Below are 20,697 nucleotides of genomic sequence, written 5' to 3' on the forward strand. Positions count from 1 at the left end.
TTCATTCTTACAGTTTTATATTTACAAAATAAAAACACAAAGATGAGGCAAGTGAAAACATGGCATGAACCTGAAACACTATTCAGCTACAGAGTTCACTTAGCCTGTTAAATATGAATCTTCTCTTTCAAATACTACTTGAGTTGACTTTGAACACGTGAAATAATACTGTTTTGTTTCCTGGGCAAATTCATTATCAATTTAAAGGCAAGTCTTATGAGGGCACAGATAATTGAAAAGTAAAATGTACCATTGATTACTATCAATGTACAATGTACATTGTACAGTGTTTTATTTCAATGTATTTTTTTTAAAAAAAGGTTTATTTATTTATGCATACAAGAGCTGCGGCATATGACAGAGATGGGGGCGCAGAACAGTTGGGTCTACTGAAATACACTGCTGAGGGGTACAGCAGGGAAGACAGGAGAGGTCTGCTGTGCCATGTGGGTCGGCTCCCTGGCCAGGGATTGAACTTGTGCTGCAGTGGCTGTGGATAGCTTCATAGTGCTACACCTTAACCCCTTGCACCACCAAGGATGCCCCTATTTTAATGTACTATTTATTAACTGTACTGGAAAATTTAAAACTAAAAGGAGAGCTAATGTCTAAAGGGTAGCAGAGAGACAAGAGATGGAAGAAAAAGTAAGAGTATTTTATATTTGAATGTGTAAAGCTGATAGAAAAAGAAGGTTTTATATATTTAATATTGGTAATATAATAGACAATAAACTATTACATGTAACACTGTAATATTATATCTATGAAAGACTGTAATATTATATTACATGATTTAAATCTATGAAAGAGAAAAATAAACATAACAGATAACATTGAAGGCATCTATGGTTATACTTAAATAAAATTCAAAAATAGGATAAACCAATCCAAGCTCTTAGAAATCAAACTAGTGCCAGCTTCTAAGGGAAGAAATAGTTAGAAGGAGGAAGATGTTTTAGAGAACTGGTGTTATTTTCTCTTGATCTGATATATAAGTGTGTTAACTTTGTGAAAATGCACTGAACTATATCAGTAATGTCTGTTTTCAAAAACAATTTTCAGAATGAATAAACAAGAAAAGGAAGGAGAGGGAAAATAGGGGGAAGTATGAGTGAGCTTAGATTCAATACTGTCCAAAGCTAATAAATCGGGAAAGCACCAAGTAAATCTATTATTTACAGAAACTAAAACAAATATTGTGTTTTACACATTACATGAATATTCTGCCCATGATTATGACTTTTGATAACCCTGCACAAAGTAAAGGTTCATACTCAGACTTCTTTGTAGTTGGAGTAAATTAGATCTGTGTACTCACTCCATGTTTCTTTTAAAATACATGCTAGTCTGGGACAGTTCCACATGAATTGATGTATTTTTTTCTAGACTATGAAAAGGCTAAATACCTATCATTGGTAAACAAGTGAATTTTGATTATATTAAAAGTGGAGCTCCATTTAGCATTCCCCCGAGCTTATTACTGCTTGCAGTGTGTATTTAAATTAAGAACACCTCAGGGAGGGAGGAGCTGGGAAGACAAAACAGCAACAGTGCTGTGTAATTGCTAGAATGTTACTACAAAGGGCAGTTACCCATCCTAATGTAATAATTTGCAACAATAAAAGGCATATTAAGTAACAGAACACAAAATAGTTTCCTAATCTTACCAGTGATACTATGGTTAATTGTTAAAATTGATTCTTCTACCAAAAACTGTACTGAGTGCCATGTCAATAACTAGAATATGAAAAATCATACTTCTACCAAAATCTTGCAATTCAAATTTAAATTTTATTATTTCCTTAAATTTTTACCAACCTGATATGTAGGTTCCCTTTATGAGGAAATCTAGTTTTCATATTCTATAGACAATCTCCTTAATTAATAAATTCAAAGGAACCCTAACCAAATGCCAAACACTTGTCTAGAAAAAGACTAATGCTTTCAGAGTACACCTGGAAATACAATCACAATCAGATGTGAATAGCTATGAAAATTCCAAAAATGAAAAGTAAAGTTGCAGAATGTGCCTGAATATGAAGATCTGTAATGACATAATGAAACAGTCTAGCACCACTGTCAGAAGAGACAATCCAATAAGTAAAAGAGGACCTAACAATAAACTCAAAGATGTGATGGAACTTAGACATTGCATACCATGAAAAAAAGGATGACTTAAAATATATTACGATGACTCCTCTTTTGTTTTAAAAACCACTAGCTAATATCTCCTACCTTTTCATTTTCTTATTCATGTAGAATTTTACAACATAAAATTTACACTGAATTTAAGATGGGTTAAGGTGCCTCGTGGGTGGCTTAGGTGTTAAATTTCAGCACTATCATTGTTATCGCCTGAGCTGGCTCCCTGGCAGGGATTTAACCCACATGGCATAGCAGATCTTGCCTGTCTTGTGTGCTGCTCCCCTCAGCAGTGAACTTCAGTAGATCTGCCTGTTCTGCTCCCCACTCTGTCTTTGGTGAATCCTCTCCCCCTCTGCATTTTTGTCCTGTACCCCAGTTCTGCTACACTGAAATAAAATAAAAATTAAAGAAGAAAATTATGAATGATCAAAAAGTCAAAAATCTAAAATGGGCTATAAGCAGCTAACTGAATGGGTGAATCCGGCTGTGTAGGAATATAGTAAGCTAGCAAACATCAGAGCTTTCCCCACTTTCTTTAAGCATCAAGTTTCTCTGGGACAAGCTGACCAAACAGATGTGTCCAAAGGAGAAAACCAGGAGTTCTGGCTGCCTGTAAGCTGAGGAGACTCAACTTCTTGGCACACCTGAAAAGGATTGATGGCATACCACTCACTTGAGGCACTTTGAATTAGAAAATTCAACCTTTTCTAAAAGAGTGATGACAATTCAATTCAATTTGAGTAGTCCTATATGGCAATGCAAATTCAGTGGTGTTAAATCTTAAATTTTTCAAGAGGAGGTAGGAGTCTAGATTGTCACGTAAAAAAACACTGGCAAATACATATACATATATATGTGTGTATATATATACACACATATATATGTATATATATATGTATATATATATACACACACACACACACATACATGTTAAGAACCCCACAAGGGGCCAAGCAAAACCCATCTGTTCACCAGATCTCTCCCACAGGCCACCAGCTTACAAGTTTGGATTTAAATGCAAAAAAATGAAAGCATGGAAGTGCCAGCAAAGAACACATGACATTATTTTCACAATCTTGGAGTAGAAAAGACCTTTCTAAGCACTTTCAAAACCAGACTCCATAAAAGACAAGACATTTAGCTACATAGAAATTCAAAACTTATGTGGAACTGAACATTATGAACAAGCCTAAAGACAGATGACAACAGCTTCCCACCCAGGCTTTAACAGAATGTGGTTTGTTGCAGCCTGGGTAGCTGTGGGGGAGGGGGTACCAATTTTAACAACAGGACCACCTGAAATAAAAGAAAAACTTCCTAAATGAAGCAGAAAAGAGGAAGAAGGAAAACATCCAAAACGGTCTAGCACTGTAGGCACCATCTATTCCATTATAAATTTAGTTGCGTTTACGTCTACATGTCTTATACTTCAGTATGTTTTTTAATATCTAAGACTATAAGTAAAAACTGATCATGATATTAAGAATTTCTTTTGGATATCCACTGAGTATTCATAACTGCTTCAGAATTTAATATACTCTCAACTCAGCCAGCAGTATTCATATAATGTCCATATGTGCAAGGAGCTAAATTAACTCTTAAGTACAGAATTAGAGGGTGAGATGTGAGAACCATACAATATAACTATGACAGAAATTCCTCCTTCAAGGACCTCATAATATGGGTTTCACCATGATATTTGTTTCTGCACAAGATGAAATGGACATATTTTCCCAAATCAGTACAATATGGACCAGTATCTTTTTTTCTAACTCTTAAAAAAGATGTATTTATTTATTTATGCATACAAGAATGGGGGTACAGGCCAGAGGTGGGGGGGGGGTGAGAGGATTCACCAGAGACAGAATGGGGAGCAAAACAGGCAGACTGACAAAGCACAAGCTGAGGGGAGCAGCAGGCAAGGCAGGAGAGGTCTGCTGTGCCATGTGGGTCAGCTCCCTGGCTGGGGATCAAACTCCTGCTGCAGTGGCTGCCACAGTGCTGCACTTTAACTCTGTGCCACTAGAGAGGACCCTGGACCATTATCTTGAACACAGAATCAGGAAACTGATACAACATCTATGTATTAAATAAATGAATTAAGCAAATATAAAGTAATCTTTTTCAAAAAAAGATTTATTTTTATTTATTTATGCATACAAGAGCTGGGGTGTGGGCAGAGATGCAGAGGCGGGGGTAAGAGGGTTCACTGGTGATCAGTGGGGAGCAGACCAGGCAGATGTACTGAAATACACAGCTGAGTGGAGCAGAGGGAGAGACAGGAAAAGTCTGCTGTGCCATGTAGGTCAGCTCCCTGGATGAACTCATGCAGCAGTGGCAGATAGTGCTGAAATTTCACCCCTGTGCATCAGGGGGCCCCAGAAAAGAATCATTTTTTTGAAATGTAAATAGGATAACAGATTTGAGTTCATGGGAAAAAATATAAAAATTCCAAACATTTTCCTGTGCCAGAGAGGTCACTAAGTTGACAAAATAAAGAGTAACAAACTTGTTCTTTGAAAAACTGATTATAAAATTACTTATTTTCTTATCTTGAAATCAGGATTTCATGTTTACCTGTTGCTACTGTTGTTAACTCTTTCAGTAAATGCCATTGCTGCCAGTCAGTGGAAAGTGGTGAGTCTATTCATCTGAAAGAAAAACAGCAGACAGTAAACATTAGCTCATAAGTAAACGCAGACTGTAGGTAGACCTAACCTATAAGATATCTTATCGAGCCAGAATTCAAAGTTCATTTGAATTATAGAATGGTTCTTTGCCAACTCCCAAGTTGCGTGGGCAAACTAGCTAGCAGTTATCATTTTTAATTTTGAGAATGCTACTCAAAATCATTTAAGCGAGGGAAAAGTGGGCAGAATTGGGCAGAATTTGATCATGAGGAAGAAAGGAAGTAACAATTCCCTAGTGCTTGCTCCAAGTATTGTGTTAAGCCTTTTCAAAACATTTCATTGAAAATGTGAACTTACAAAGTAGATGCTAATAACCAATACACTAATATTCACCTTTATAAGTAAGAAAACTGAAACCCAGTTTTAGATAATTTGCCTGAATTAACAGGCTGTGTCAGCATCCTTACTTGAATGAAAAAGCTAGCATATGCCGAAGGAAGGAAATCAACATTTGATCTTCACACAGAAATTATCACTAAATAAAGTAGGCCCCAGTAAGTGTCAGACGTTAAGATTTTATTTCAGCCCATGAAAGGTACTTCAATGGACAAAGCAATTCTTGAGCATCCTCTTAAAAACAGTTTTGGATTAAAAAAAAGAAGAAAATGTTATCCAGGGGCCTCCCTGGTGGTGGAAGGTGTTAAGCACAGTGCACTGCAGCACCAGTTCTATCCCCAGCCAGGGGGCTGACCCACATGGTGCAGCAGACTTCTCCTGTCTCACCCCTGCTCTCCTCAGCAGTGTATTTCAGTAGATCTGCCTCTTCTGCTCCCCACTTGTCTCTGGTGAATCCTCTTGTCCCCCACACCTCTGGCCTACACCCCAGTTCTTGTGTGCATAAATAAATAAAATAAATCTTTTGAAAAAAAAAAATGTTATCCAACCTGGGCAGATGGCTGTTACTATCTCCCGCATCTCTAGAGACAGACTCTCTCTATGGTTAACACGCTCAACAGCTGTTTCCTCTTCCCTTTCTCATGTATTTGTAAATTTACTGCACTTAACTTGCTTTAAATAGTTTCTATTTTGTCAAACATCCTTAAGACAAAGGATGTGTTGCTAAATTATCTTAGTGCAGATTTAACAAATTTTCTTATACAAATGGAAAGAAACACTGCATTAAATATGCAACAATTTTAGTTTATCTGCTTAGTTTAAGAGGTTAAATGTCACACTTTGGGCTTAGGCTGAAACACTGAATATAGTCAGCTCTACTCAACTCCAGATAAGGTCTTTTATCTTCCCCTCTCTGACATCAAAATTGTGAACTCGCTGACTATAATGTTTCCACCTAGTAGATAACATTTGTCACTATCTTCTCCCCCAAAAGAATGCAACATAGATGCTGCAAATACTCCTGTTAATCTCACAGCAGTCAGACTCTTAAAATTTTCAAGGCAAAACATGCTTTGGAGTGGGAACCCTCCTCCAGGCAGCGACAGGGCCACAGGCTAGGTTCCTGAATTCTCCTACTCAAAATCCCAAACCTCTCTCAGAATTCCCCTTCCCTCCACCACCACTTTCTTTCTCAGTTTCCCCACTCTCACATTTTTGTTTTTTCTTCCCCTCCCTTTCTCCTCCCACCTTTTCTCTTTCATGTCCCCCATTCTTCCTACCCTCCCCCCAACCTCCTGCTGCTCTCACATTTCCTCTCTCCAGGTGCTCAGGTCTGGCACACACATTAAACCATAATAGAACAGTATGTATTCATTTTGGCACTTATCTTCCTAATACTGGAAAGGTGTCTGAGGAGCAGGTCATGGAAGTTCTCCAAATGACCCCCAATGAAAATGCTCCAATTGTTTGCAACTCACCGGCATCTCCTTCTCCCAGGGTCCCTTGGTGGCAAGTATAGGGAGGAAGGGGGTAGGTTGGGTTTTCTGAGAGATACCAAACTGAGAATGTCCTGAGCTCCTTTGTCTGATCATTTATTTACTCACTGAGTCAAACATTTCCTGAGCACCTACTATCAGCCAGGTTCTATGATTAAGATAGAAGAAAACAGACTCTCATCATCTCTACAAACTACGGGCAGTAAACAAAGAACATAATTTATAAATGTTACAAGTTAAAAGGAACTAAGAGAGAAAAAAAAAAGTACAGATGTCCTAGAGGAAAGGGATGAGGTGCTATGATTTTGGGAGGTAGTCAGAAAATTGTACTATTTGGGCAAAGTCATGGGATCTATAGTGGAAAAGGGGTGTAGAACTCTGGGGGATAATGCTGTGTCCACGTGGGTTCATCAACTACTGCAAGTATATAACAATCTTGTGGCAGACTTTGATTACGGTGCATCTTCTGTGTGTCAGGACAGGGGAGTTTAAAGCTACTCCTTACATTTGGCTTGATTTTCCTGTGAACCTAAAACTACTCTTAGGAAAAAAAGTCTGTTTTTTAAAAGATTTATTTATTGATGCATACATGAATTGGAGTATAGGCCAGAGGATAGGGTGGAGGGGGTTGTGAGAGGATTCACCAGGGACAGTGTGAGAATCAGAATACTGAGATACACTGCTGAGGGGGGCCGTGGAGATATGCTACACCATGTGAGTCGCCTCCCTGACCAGGGACTAGATTTTCATGCCGCAGTTGCTGACCAGTGACTGGCAATAGCTTGATAGTGCTGAGATTTTAACTCCTGTGGCACCATGGAGACCCCTAGGTGTTTGTTTTGTTTTTTTTAAGCGGTCCAAGAGTCAGACAAGTTCAAGACTGTAATCAATGGAGCCCCATGTCTAGTGCCTGCTTCTTGGGTGGTGGGCGAGTACTATATTCTAGAGGGACCTGGCCTGCAGGCAGTCAGAGACTAGTCTAAGCAACTCCAACAGTTAGCTTTGCCTGGAGGTATGATTTTTTTGCTCCACTGAGGCAGGGACTTGGGAACTGCATCACTTGATTACTGCTATCTCAGTGATATCTCACAGGAATGACCAAATTCACCCTCTGAAAGGCTATTTAGGTGCTGATGGGTATATGAGTAACAGTTGAATGGAGTAACTACCCAGCCTAGATGTTAGGTTAGATGGTGCTGCAGTCAGGAAATTATACTAAGTCACTGCTAAAGAAAATACACTTAAATTAATTTCTCCTTCAAAGAATTTTTTTAGATGTGTACATGCAATAGAATATTCTTTATAACAGTAAGAAGACTGGCAATAATCTAACATAGAAACCCACATAGAAACCTAAATAAATAATGGTATGTCACAATGAGATTGGATAGAACATCCAAAAAGGATAGTCTATTCAAACAAGAAGAGAACAAAATATAAAGTGAGTTTCTTTAAAAAGAAAATATATTGGGTCTTCCCTGGTAGTGTAAGAGGTCAGGGCGCAGCACTGCGAGCTGGCCACAGCAGCTTAAGTGTGAGTTCCATCCGCTGCCCAGGAGGTGACCCACATGGCACAGCAGACCTCTCCTGACCCACCCGCTGCTCCCCTCAGCAGTGTACTTCATCCACCTGCCTGTTCTGCTTCCCACTCTGTCTCTGGTGAATCCAGAGACCCTATATCTCTGCCCTGTACCCCAGTTCTGTATGCATAAATAAATATTTTTTTAAAATAAAATATATTTATGCTTGTGCATAACATACACACACATATACAAAACTATTAATAGTGGCTTTTCTGGAAATTGGACACTTTACCCTTTTACTCTGCATGCAATGAATCCTTTATTACCTGTGTGAGAATGATTTTTCTCTAAATATAGGTTAGAGGAAGGAATGTACTAGGTGAAAAATACTGAAATCAGTAATTTTTCCTTAAGTTTTCATATGTGTATGTATTATTTTTATTAGATTATAAAGACAAAATAGAATAATAAATGGACAAAACAGAAAAATAAATTTAAATTATTCCTACTAAAAAAAGCAGGGAAGATACCAACTTGCTCTGTTTTAAAATGGCATAGTGCTATATAGCACAAGAATACATGCCGGTGAAACAGTGATCACTTTGAGTTCTGACCACCATTAGCCTCCAAATGCACCAATTTGTAAAATGAAAAATTACCTATCACACTGCTACTGAGAAAAGTGAATTACATAAGCTAGTCAAAATGCCCAGCATGTACCATAGGCATTCAATATATAGCATCTCTTGCTATATTATCGGCAATGTCTCTACATTGAAACTTAATCTGTTTTACTTATATAAAATTTAATAAGGAATGTACATTCCAAGTCTTAAGTGACTGACCTAGTGTCCTTCCAGTGTCTCACAATGCCAATGTTTCATAAATAAAGCTGTCATGCACATCAAAAATGCTTTTCTCCCCCAAACTTAGGTAGAAAAATTCAAGCAATAGGTTTTTCTTTAGTTTTATGGGCACTCACACTAAATACACATATAGAGGGAAAGAAAAAAGGGAACATATACAAAATATGATACAAGATATATTTTTTTAAATATCATGTCCTAGACCTTTGCATGCTCCCCCAAACTAGCACAATTCTGGGACCTCTACTATCCAGAATCTCTATGACACGTTGTTTGGAAGATCTTTGGAGCTCCAGAGAATTACTGTTCTCTAACATCTCCATTTTCTTATCAATAATACAGGGCGTACCATGGAATATTTCAGGGTTAAATAAAAGCATGTTTATAACATTTATAGCACAACACCTAAATCAAGCTAAGCACTCATTAATAATAGTTTTTCTGATAATTTTTCTGCCAACCAAAGCAGATGGTGAGAGTTCATACATCAGAGAAGCTCTTTCAGAGCTCTTTCAGATGGTGAGAGTTCATACATCAGAGAAGCTCTTTCAGTTAGAAAGAGCTAAGCAGGTCTCAAAGTCCCATGACCATGACCCAGTTTCCAAAGGAGAATTGAAGGGAAATTACTCTGGCCAGAGGATGTCTGTACTGGTCAGTTCCTGGTCAACTCTACTTCCCCCTCCTCTTCCACTTCCCCACACACTTAGCCCCCAACGAAAACATCTTGATAATCCACAAAGCATCAGGCATGAGTCATGGGTCATACAGTTGTCTCTGAATTCTCTAGAATGCTACCTCAAACATATTGTAATCTCTCAGGGACCCAATCACTTGCCGTTTTTTTAATACTACAATGCCGCTTGGAGACCACAAGCTTAAAATTCATAATGGAGTACCTTTCATTTTCCAATATCTCTTCTCATTTCTAAGTCTTGTTTTAAGTTACATCCCACATCTTAGTGGCTTCCTCAAATCATTCAGTTCTCAGTTCAATGAGATTCTCTGATTATAATAGCTACTGTAGCACTACTGTACATTCAGCTACACTCAAATCAATTCATGCTCTATTTCACAATACTGTTTAGGAATTGACTGTTGCAAGCAACAACTGCACAATAGAGACTTATTGCTCTGATAGCATATCTAGAAGAGGGTGACTACTGTATAGTTTCAGTTGATCATTAAGTCCATAGAAAACTTTTGCCCTCTCTACTCTGCCATATTTAGTATGCTGTCTTTATTCTTGTCATTTCATGGTACAAAAAATTTACTACACAAACCAGGCATCTTATCAACTTTGCAAGGCAGGAAGAAGATGAAAGGAGGAAGGTGTGGCTATAGCAGCCACATCTATCTCCTCTTGTCAGGAAAAGAAAATTCTTTTCCAAATCCTTGACTATCAAAGAAACAGAATTCAGTCCTCCCTGGAGTTGCAAGGGTTACGTCTCAGCACTATCAAGCTATCCACAGCTACCTCCAACATGAGTTCAATCCCCAGCCAAGGAGTTGACCCACATGGCACAGCAGACCCCTCCTGTCTAACCCGCTGCTCCCCACAGCAGTGTGTTTTAGCCAATCGATCTGTTCTGCTCCCCACTCTGTTTGGTGGATCCTCTCACAATGCACACCGCTGTCCTAACCCCAGCTCTTGCATGCATAAGTAAATCTTTTAAAAAAAATAAATAACAAATATTTTTTTAAAAATTAAAAAACATATAAACAGAACTAGATCACTAGGCTTTCTTGAGCTTCAGTAGAGGCAGGAAAATCAGGATACAACTTGTCATTACTAGCTAATCGATCACGGAAAACTGAGCACAATACAGTCCCATATAGAAAAAGGTGCTTTTAACAACAACAAAGAATGGACATTAGGTAGAAAAACTGTAATACTGATCGACTGATATCTTCATGGTACCACTATCTGAAAAGCACGTATGAAAAATAAGCAAATAAATGGCAATTGCTTAGAACCCCTCAAAGGAATGCAAACTCCATGTTTGTTTTTTAAAAAATAATTGGCTGTCAAATTCCCTACAACAGCAGCCATTATAGGCACTAGAATAGAGGAAGGATAATTTAGGTTATGTGTAATGGTACGTTGATCCCCAAACCTTAGTAACTAAATAGAACAAAAACCTATTTCATTGCATATTGATATGTTAGGGTAAAATGGAAGGCAGGCGCTTTCTTCAATACACTGAGAAACCTAACCTGTTAGAAGTTGCACCATCTTAAAGTGAGACTTCAGGGTTTCCTGTGGCACAAGAGCGATTTGAAGGGTCTCACAAGAGCCACTTAAATGCTTCAGCCCCAAAACACACATTACTACCATAGACAACTCATGGGACAGAATCAACCACATGATTCTGTGTAACTCTAAGGAGGCTGGAGAAAATAAGAAAGCACGTGAACATTGGAAATAAACATTTATGCCTCATTCCCAAGGGCTGGTAAAATATTACACAATAAATTATTTTCATATTAGAATTTATAACCATAAAGAAGTTTCCTGGAATAAACACGAATGCAATTATCTCATCTTTTAAAGCAATATTTACCTTTAAAAATATAATTTTTCCTTCAGGAGTAGTAACAGGAAATATTTACATAGACTTATGCTCTGCTCTGAATACATGCCAAATCTCAGTATCTTTTATCTACCCCACTAATCTACAGCATTACCATTAATCCCATTTAATAAGGGACTGGAAATATGTTGGGAGACAGCTTTCCTAGTGCCTATGGGATTGAAGCATGTCATGCAAGCAGCGGCACCAATTGTCACAGTCCCACATATTCTTAAAAGGTGTGTGTATAGAAACTGCCCTACAAAACCAAGTGTCTCCTTCTACAGCAAAGGATACACATGTTTACTCCCCATTGAAAAAGATCAGGATTCCCCATAAGCTCAAGATTCCTCTCTTACAATGCCATCCACTACTTGCACATGTCACCTGGCTCTCTGCACAACCCCTTTGGAAACTGGAGCTCAGAGAACTGGGTAAGAAATGTTGATATTCTGGCTATAGCTATTAAGTTATTCCCAGGAGTCCATGAAACTGTGACAGGTTAACTTATTATCTTAAAAGCAGTAAAATCTGGGGCCCTCTCTGGTAGCACAGTGGATTGGAGCGCAGCACTGCCAAGCTGGCCTGGCCGCTTCAGTGCAAGTTCAATCCCCGACCCTGGAGGTGGCCCACATGGTGGGCAGACCTCTCCTGACCCGTCCACTGCTCCCCTCAGCAGTGTACTTCATCGATCTGCCTCTTCTGCTCCCCACTCTGTCTCTGGTGAATCCTCCACCGCCCCTGCATCTCTGGCCTGTACCCTAGTACTGTATGCATAAATGAATAAATCTTTAAAAAAAAAAAAAAGTAAAATCTAAGAGCCTTCACAATTCTTGACAAGTAATTTGCCTAAGGTCTAATAGCTAGTAGATGGGATAGCCATGATTTAAATCCAAGCTGTCGGGCTCAGAAATCAAACATTAAAATATATACTATATAGGATAGTTACAGAACAGCATCAATATAATTTGTGAACATGTTACAAGTGTAAATTCTTTGGCATTACCACACTTGCTAAATCAGTTATTTGGGAGGTGGGGAGGAAAAGAAGGCAAACCTTGGTTTTAACCAGCTTTCCAGAAGATTCTGATGCACACTATATTTGAAGAAACACCTCTACATCACATATATTCACTGCATCTATAAGGTCGAAGGAAACATGGTATAGATATATCCTATTTTACATAGGGGTATGAAATAATGTTTCATGACTTCAATAACAGATTTTAAGTATTAAGGGAGATGTTTTGTAAGGCCTTTCATTTAATTTTTGGAAGGTAAGAGATCTTTAGTGCAAATCAGGACCACATGTCTGTTGAACAGACCTGTGCAATATTTTCTGATGGAGTTATAAATGTCCAGAATGCTAAATGAAGAGACTTGCTTTTTATTCCCATAATGATCAGAAAGAATTATATGGCCAAGAAGAAAGATTATTTATATTTTAGAGTCAAGCTGTAATTCTTGAAAAACAGGAAACCACATATCAACACAGCCAATAGAATGTATCATAGTAGACAGGGCACCAGGCTTTGAGTCACAGAGTCAAGTCATTTAACTTCTTCAACTCAATTTCCTGATTTTAAAATGAAAATGTACTCCAACTTCAGAGCTGCAAATAGGTTTAAATGATTTGTCATATGACTGTCACTGGTAAGCAGTGTATGTGCTACTTGAATATAAACAACTGAGTGGGTGCCCTCTGGTTTATCATATTATCAGTTTCTTCAATGCCTGGAACACTGTTTGGCACACAGAAGATGCTCAGTGCTTGTGAGATATTAGCAATGAATATGAGCTATTATATTAATGATGTGATTGGATCCTTTAGACCCTACTTGTCACAATAATTTCAGTCTTTCAATAGGAAAAAGTTACTCTAATAAGAAATCCTTAGTCATGTTTAAAATGGGCCAGATAATTTAAGAAAATCAGCTGATTTCCTTCCCCTAGAGAACACTACTGAAGGCGTTCTGTCCTAAGGCTTAAGACAGAAACTTCTATTAGCAATCTTGTTGGCCTTAGAGCTTCATGGTTTCAAGTCTACAATAATCTTTTGTGTATATATAAACAATCAGGAATAAAGGATGTGTAACCCACAAAAGCTATGTATTTCACACTTGTGCACTGTTGTAGAATTTTAATCAGTGGAATTAGGTTTATGTAATTTAATAAGTTATGTGATCCAACTCAGCAAATATTAAGTTGCTATTATATAAAAAGAAGAACGGGACTGCAAGAAAATCATTGAAATATATTGTGGGACCAGAAACCATTGTTTAATTTATGAAGAAAATATAATTTATTACAGATTAGTATTATAGAAGACAATATTTATGGAAAATCCGCTTATGTAATTTGTACCTTCTCCAATATACTTTTCTCAGTCTTCTGAAAAAAAATTAATTAACAGTATAGAGTCTTAAGATAAGGAAAACTTTGGGCATTTACCTTCAATAGATATAATTAAGATAACAAAAGAATTATAGCTGAGGGACAGTGTAGGACTTTAGTACTAAGGAACATATCCAAGTTATGTTGCCATAACTTAACATATACGCAGGGTATATTATTTTCTATGTATATCATATATTGATGAAAATATTTGTATATGAATCATCTTTAGTTTTTTGAAAAGTAAAAGTATAAATCTCAAAAGTTTTAATTTTTAAGCAATTTCATAAGAATATAAATTACAGAGATGGGCATTATTTTAACCATCTTTTCAACTCCTAATGCAAGATATAATTTTAACAATCAAATGGCTATCATGTTTAGGAAATAAAAATCCAGCTCATATATTAATCAACAGTTCTCTTCCAAATTTAATCCAAAAATAAGTCTTGGTTAATAAAAAGGTAACTTTTTAGTTCAACCAGCTTCTTACAAAATTCAGTTAAACCAGATTGTAAACAAGAGAGACAGCCAATTTTGATGTAGTCTAACCACTTATCATCTTGTAACCACAGAGTAAAACAATGACTTCTGCTGGCAAAAAAAAAAAGCGTATTATGTATCTTGTAAGAGAAAGCAACATTTACAATCATCTGAATTTTATTCTGCCATATAGTCTCCATCTTTGGATGACCTTTATATTCTAATTTAATACACTGTGATTCTCAAATTTGTATTTTTACAAAGTTGAAGAATGAAGCCAATATGAACCATAGACGTTCAATTGCTATAGAAAATAGTGAGACATTAACTATCACTACAAATGGAAAGCAGTAAGTTCACTGTAAAATACATGTAAGCCCAAACACAAAGCTCATCATTCTTGAAAAGTTATGTTGGGAAAAAAGAGAAGGGGTTCTGGAGTCACCCATACCTAAACCCACTTCCCCCCCAGTCTTCAATACCCCTTTGTCATAAAATGACCAAATTAATCAAGGGTACTTTCCTTGGTTCCTCTCTCTTAAAGAAGCTGAATTCAAATTAGTTTTCCTGTTTTTAAGTACTTCTTGTCCACTTGCTCCCCTGGTCTCCATTCTCTGGGGCTGGATCATTCAGTTCTCACCTTTTCTATTCTGCATATTTATAATACAAGACTTTGCAATACTGGCTAAAGATAGCACCTTTAAATGAAAGCAGGGGAACCATGCAGAATTTCAGCTCTCCTGTGATTTTATTTCCAGAATATTCACTCAAGGAATCCTTTCCACTAAAGATGAAAGGCAAGCTAAGGAAATACATTAGACAGAGGAAGTAAACATTGAAACAGGGCCATGGCTGGGTATTCTTAAGCCTCTGGACAGAACTGGACTCCTCCTGACTTCTGAGTCTAAAGGTCATTTTTTTTTCTTACCTTCTATCCTCACTCCTTGACATCGCACAGGTGCTGCATTGGTATCCCACCTCCACCTACCTTCTACGAATTCAGCATGACCTTGTTCTTTTATATCGTGCACAAACAAAACCCCCTACACTCTCAGGCTGCTCCCGAATCTGATTAGCTCCGTGCCTCTATTACTAACCTCTTCGTACTGTGCAACAGTCCCAGGGAACACCACGTCTTCGCCCTAAGATATGGTTTCTCCGGGAAGGTTTTAATCTGTCTGGTTCATCTAGGGAACCCAGCTTACCCACCACCACTCTACCCCACCCCCACCCGCCCGCACCCAACGTGCACCAAGGGGATTAAAATGAGCCTATTCCAACCCTAAAACAAAACAAGGCCTTTCCTTACAAACCCCATCCTCAGCAGAGACTGGCTCCGGGGAAAAAACCGACACGTCTTCCCCTCCAACGCCAAGGGTCTTCCAGGGACAATTTGCATAACAATTTGGAGTGCGTGCGTGCGTGCGTGCGTGTATGTGTAGAAACTCCTAGAAGCCTAACCTAGGAAGAAAGTATCACGACACTCGAAGGTTCATCACAGCCTCATTACTCTAACACCATTACACTAAAGTAAAAGGTCAAGTCATACCTTCAATTCGCGGACCCCGCCGCTTGCGGCCGTCACAGCGGATCAGACACCCGAGTTAAAAACTTGGTATCGAGAAATTAACTAGTCCCGTGTTCTGACGACGCCATCTCCCTCTGCCCCGAAAGCAAAGCTTAGTAGGTGCCTCCAACTTTCCCCTCCTCCAGCGGCTGCCCACCACCGACGCACCGACGCTCCCTCTTACTCCTAATTAAACCGGACTGGCGCTACTGATCTCTCCAGCTAGCACAGAGGGTCGACGCCGGGGGAGGGGAACTCTGGACGCGAAGCGCAGAGCTCCGCTTACTCCCCGAGAAACTTCTGGGACGCTTCTGTTACGCAACCCAAGGATCAGCCTCTAAAAACCAACATCTTTCCGCAAGACGCGGGGCGCAAGGCAGCGATCCGATTTGGGGGGAGCTGGCGAGGAGGACGGGTCTCTCTCCGTCTTCGCCTCGCCCGTTTTTCTAGACAACCTGCCTCGGATTTGCAAGCGAGAACAGTACCAGCTCGGCGTCTCTAGACCTTCGCCTGCTCCTCCCGAAGATTCCCACCGGAAAAGTGGGAACGCCAGGGACTTGAGTCAGCGTGCTGGGAAGCTGGCGGCGAGGCAGGGAATGCCCGGCCTTCCCAGAAGTCAGCGGCAGCGGCGCTCGGGCCAGGCTGACCCCTAGCCCGGGGGCACAGCGCTCTGCTTACCTTCCGAAGCCTTAGTCCTCCAGGCAGTGCCCGGCGCCCTCGCCGCCTCCGCCCTCCCCTGACCTGTTGCAGTGGGGAAGGGGCGTGGGTGCGGAGGACACAGGGGAGCACCGCTTCCCGAGGCTCAGACGTGCCTCAAGCCGGGCTCCGCTCCTCGGCGGCGGAGGTGAGCGTGCAAGCGGTGCCCGCTACGCGCGCGAGCGGCGTCCGACTGCGCAGGGGCCGCGCTGACTCGCAGGCTCCAAGCGCCCGCAGCCCCTGCACGCCCGGAAGGTGAGGCCACGCCCTTCTCGTGAGGGCCCACCCCAAGCTCCGCCCATCCCTCCGCCCAAGTCTTGGTACCCAGCTCCGCCCACCCGCACTCTCTAGCTGGCGCCGCCCAAAGGGAAAGGGACGTCACTATCCTCGCCTGGACACTAGTGGGAGGATAGAGGGGGAGCAGCAACTCAGAAAGGAATATAGCAGTGACCTCCTCCGCAGCGTGGGTCATCCTCCTGAGTGGGTCAGATACAGGACGCGAGAACCCTTTTCCGTGACAACCAGATTAAGCACAAGGTCAAATTCTGATTCAAAGTGTCAAGGAGGCTTTTTGCAGCCCCTGTACAATTGGAACAGATTCTGTGCTCGCCAAAGGAGATAATAACTAACATCTGGGCAGCATTTTACTGTTAATTAAGGACTTTTCACACACAGGCCTGTCTCGTCTTCACAACCACCTTCTAAAATATCACTATTGCCGTTTTCCAGATAATGAAAGAAATGAAAAGTAGTATGCCCAATATCACAAGCTAACAACGTGGCATGGCAAACTAACTCTCCTGGATCCATATACCAGGTTCTTACTCGTCAAAGGGCAGCCCCCGGCACCTTTATTCAAAGAATAAAGGTGTGCACAAAGGAAGAAGAGAAAGCCAGGGCCAGTTAAATTGCTACCCCAGTCCTATACCACACATCAAGGAAAGCATCAAGCAATCTTTGCATTCTTTTACTTTTCTCTCTGAAAATCATGCAGAGTGGTTGTGTCAAATGCCCACGTGTTTTGTTTTGTTTTGTTGCAATATCGTAATGATTTTAAAGGGCTAAAATTATTTGAAGAAAATCACCTTAATCAATTGTAATGTAAATATAAAGTAACATAATGCATGAAAATAACCACTCCAGGCCCTTTCTTCTCTTCTCTTTCTTTTTTAAATGTCTGTTGTTTTGCCCCTCCTAACTCCTTTATTATCCAGAGGAACAGTGTTTGATTGAGAACTTAATCAATAAATATTTGCATTTCCAAATTAAACCCTTGACTGCTTGACTTAATTTTTAATGGATTGTTTTCCATAATCTACCTTTTCTCCCTATTCCCAGTGCCTTCACTGTGATAAGAATTGATTTACTTTAGCTCAAATAATTAAGATGTCCTTGTTGAAATCTGGTGTGCCCCTATATAAAAGTTTTGGAGGTCATCCCAATGCAGGCTAAGATGGAGGAGTCACTGCTGACAGATAGGGGTGTCTGCACTTCTTAAGGTTTTAATAGAGATTGATATCTATTCCCTTTTTGTTATGCACCTAATGCATGCAGTTGTTATAAAGCAGTATATACGTACATAGTATGTTTTATCATCTGAACAATTTTACCACTTTCATCTAAAACTTTTTCCTTTATTGTGTTCCTTTTGTATCATCATCTGATAACACCTCCTAACACCATCAAACTGTATTTAACTTAGTAAATAATGTGGATGTGGATGTTTGATAATTTCATTTTCCTGGTTTGGGAACCAAGGAGTCCATTTTGCAAAATTTGTTTGTGGGTGTTGATGTGACTTTTGTTCATTTGTATGAATATTCTTTAGACAACACGCTAGGAGATGGATCACAAACAAAAGTTCCTGTTTTCATGAGTGTGCAGTGCCAAACAAAAATAAACCAGAAAAAGCAATTCCCAAAGCACATGTGCATTGATTAATTTACAGAAAAGTGGTAGTTAATTTTTTAAATACTTAATAAATTATCTCATAATAATAAATAAAAAGCTGAGTAGTCATTTCAAAGTAGGTTGCATTTCTATGTTAAGCTCAGGTCACATATAAATAATTAAAAAGCAGCATTTTATTATTGTTATTGTATTTTTTTTATCAAGTAATAAGGCTTTCAAGAGTGTATATGATTTAAGGATATGGGGTCAAACTCCTCAGATGTATGTTACAGCACCACATCCACCACCAAATTTCCATATTTCTACTAGTTTATTGGGCCCTCTGTCTCCCTGCTTCCCTCCCCCAAATTTCTCCCTCTGGTAGCTTCAGTTCTACAGTTAGATTTCTAAGACTTGTTTTAGTTTAGCTTTTCTGCTTCCTTGTTTTGTTTCTCTGTATTCCACATATTAATAGAATCATCTGGTATTAGTCTTCCTCCTAACTTATTTTGCATTATAAAATCTCCTCCAGCTCAATCCATATTGTAAATGACAGTGTCATATTTTTAAATAGTTGAGCAGTATTCTTTATGGATATGTACCACTTTGTCTTAATCCACTCATCTGTTGTTGGGTACTTACATTGTTTCCATAACTTAGCTTTTGTAAATAGTGCTGCAATCAACTAGAAATGGATATATCCCATATATTCCTTTGAATTGATGCTTTTGCATAAAAGTGCATACATTCCACTAAATTAGTGTTTTTTAATTTTATTTATGTATGCATACAGAACTGGGGTACAGGTGCAGGGGCAGTGAGAGGCTTCACCTGAAACAGAGTGGGGAGCAGAACAGGCAGATCAATGAAGTACACTGCTGAGGGGAGCAGTGGGTGAGGTCTGCTGTGCCTTGTGGGTCAGCTCCCTGGCCGGGAATCGAACTCACGCTGAAGCAGCTGCAGGTAGCTCCACTTTAACATGTTGTGTCACCAGGGAGGACCCCAAACTAGTGTTTTTATATTTTTGGATAAGGACCAGCAAAGAGGAATTTCTGGATTGTTCATTACATCTATTTTTTTTTTAATTTGAAAAACCTCCATATTAATTCCCATAGAGACTAAGCCAGTATACATATCCACCAACAGTATAAAAAGTTCTTTTTTCTTTACATCCTCACTAGCACTTGTTATTTATGGACTTTCTGATGTGAAACATTCTCATATGTGTGAGAAGTTATTTACCTGTGGGCTTGATTTGCATTTCCCTAATGACAAGTAATGAACATTTTCTTTATGTGCCTATTGGAAATGTATAAAATGTATGTCTTTATGTCTTCTTTGGAAAAGTGTCTATTTAGCTATTCTGCCATTCTTTTTATCAAAGCATTTCCCCAGGATTTTCCTTCCTATGTGTTTTCATCTTGCTTCTTTGAGATCCATGATGCCAGCAGAGGTTGTCAGCATAATTAAACCAAACAGACAGGATGGGATTAAGTTATTCTGCCAATTGTCTAGATCATAGAGTTGTACATTAAATCTGGGGCTGGTCACTCCAAACTTGTTTAACCTGTCAGTGAAATTCAGAACAGTTTCCCCAGCAATATGATCATCAATGATTTCAAATCACCAATGCTTTATCATCACAGTTAGAAACCAAATAATGACTTTGGAGAACAGCCTAATAAGAACTTGGCATTGTTACTCTTGAGAACATAAGTGAGGATGTTCCTTCACATCATTATGCCAGTACAGAAAGATGGCAAAGAGGAAACTGGAAGGGAGGTGATTGCATGGAATTATGGCTATTTTTATTTATTTATTAAAGATTTATGTATTTATGCATACAAGAACTGGAGAATAGGCCAGAGGTTTGGGGATGGGAGGATTCACCAGAGACAAAATAGGGAGTAAAACAGGCAGGTGTACTGAAATACACTGCTGAGGGAGCAGCAGGCGAGACTGGAGAGGTCTGCTGAGCCACGTGGGTCAGCTCCCTGGCCAGGGATCAAACTCTTGCTTCAGTGGCTGGCAATAGCTTAAA

The 20,697-nt window shown here is 39.3% G+C and overlaps 1 protein-coding gene across 2 annotated transcripts in view; it reads right to left on the bottom strand.

Moving 5' to 3' along the window:
• AFF1 (AF4/FMR2 family, member 1) overlaps positions 1 to 16,945 on the bottom strand; it is a 183,608-nt gene extending 166,663 nt beyond the window's left edge. For both annotated transcript variants that reach the window (XM_012724178.1, XM_012724177.1), the window contains exons 1-2: positions 16,749 to 16,945; positions 4,723 to 4,796 (exon numbers count right to left, since the gene is read on the bottom strand). In XM_012724178.1, coding sequence (XP_012579632.1) covers positions 4,723 to 4,760 — 38 coding nt within the window. In that variant the 5' untranslated portion in view covers positions 4,761 to 4,796; positions 16,749 to 16,945. The remainder of the gene's footprint in view (positions 1 to 4,722; positions 4,797 to 16,748) is intronic.
• Positions 16,946 to 20,697: the final 3,752 nt, after the last annotated feature.

This window comes from Condylura cristata, unplaced genomic scaffold, assembly GCF_000260355.1.
Source record: "Condylura cristata isolate star-nosed mole 26May11 unplaced genomic scaffold, ConCri1.0 scaffold00012, whole genome shotgun sequence".
NCBI classification, from domain to species: Eukaryota; Metazoa; Chordata; class Mammalia; order Eulipotyphla; family Talpidae; genus Condylura; species Condylura cristata.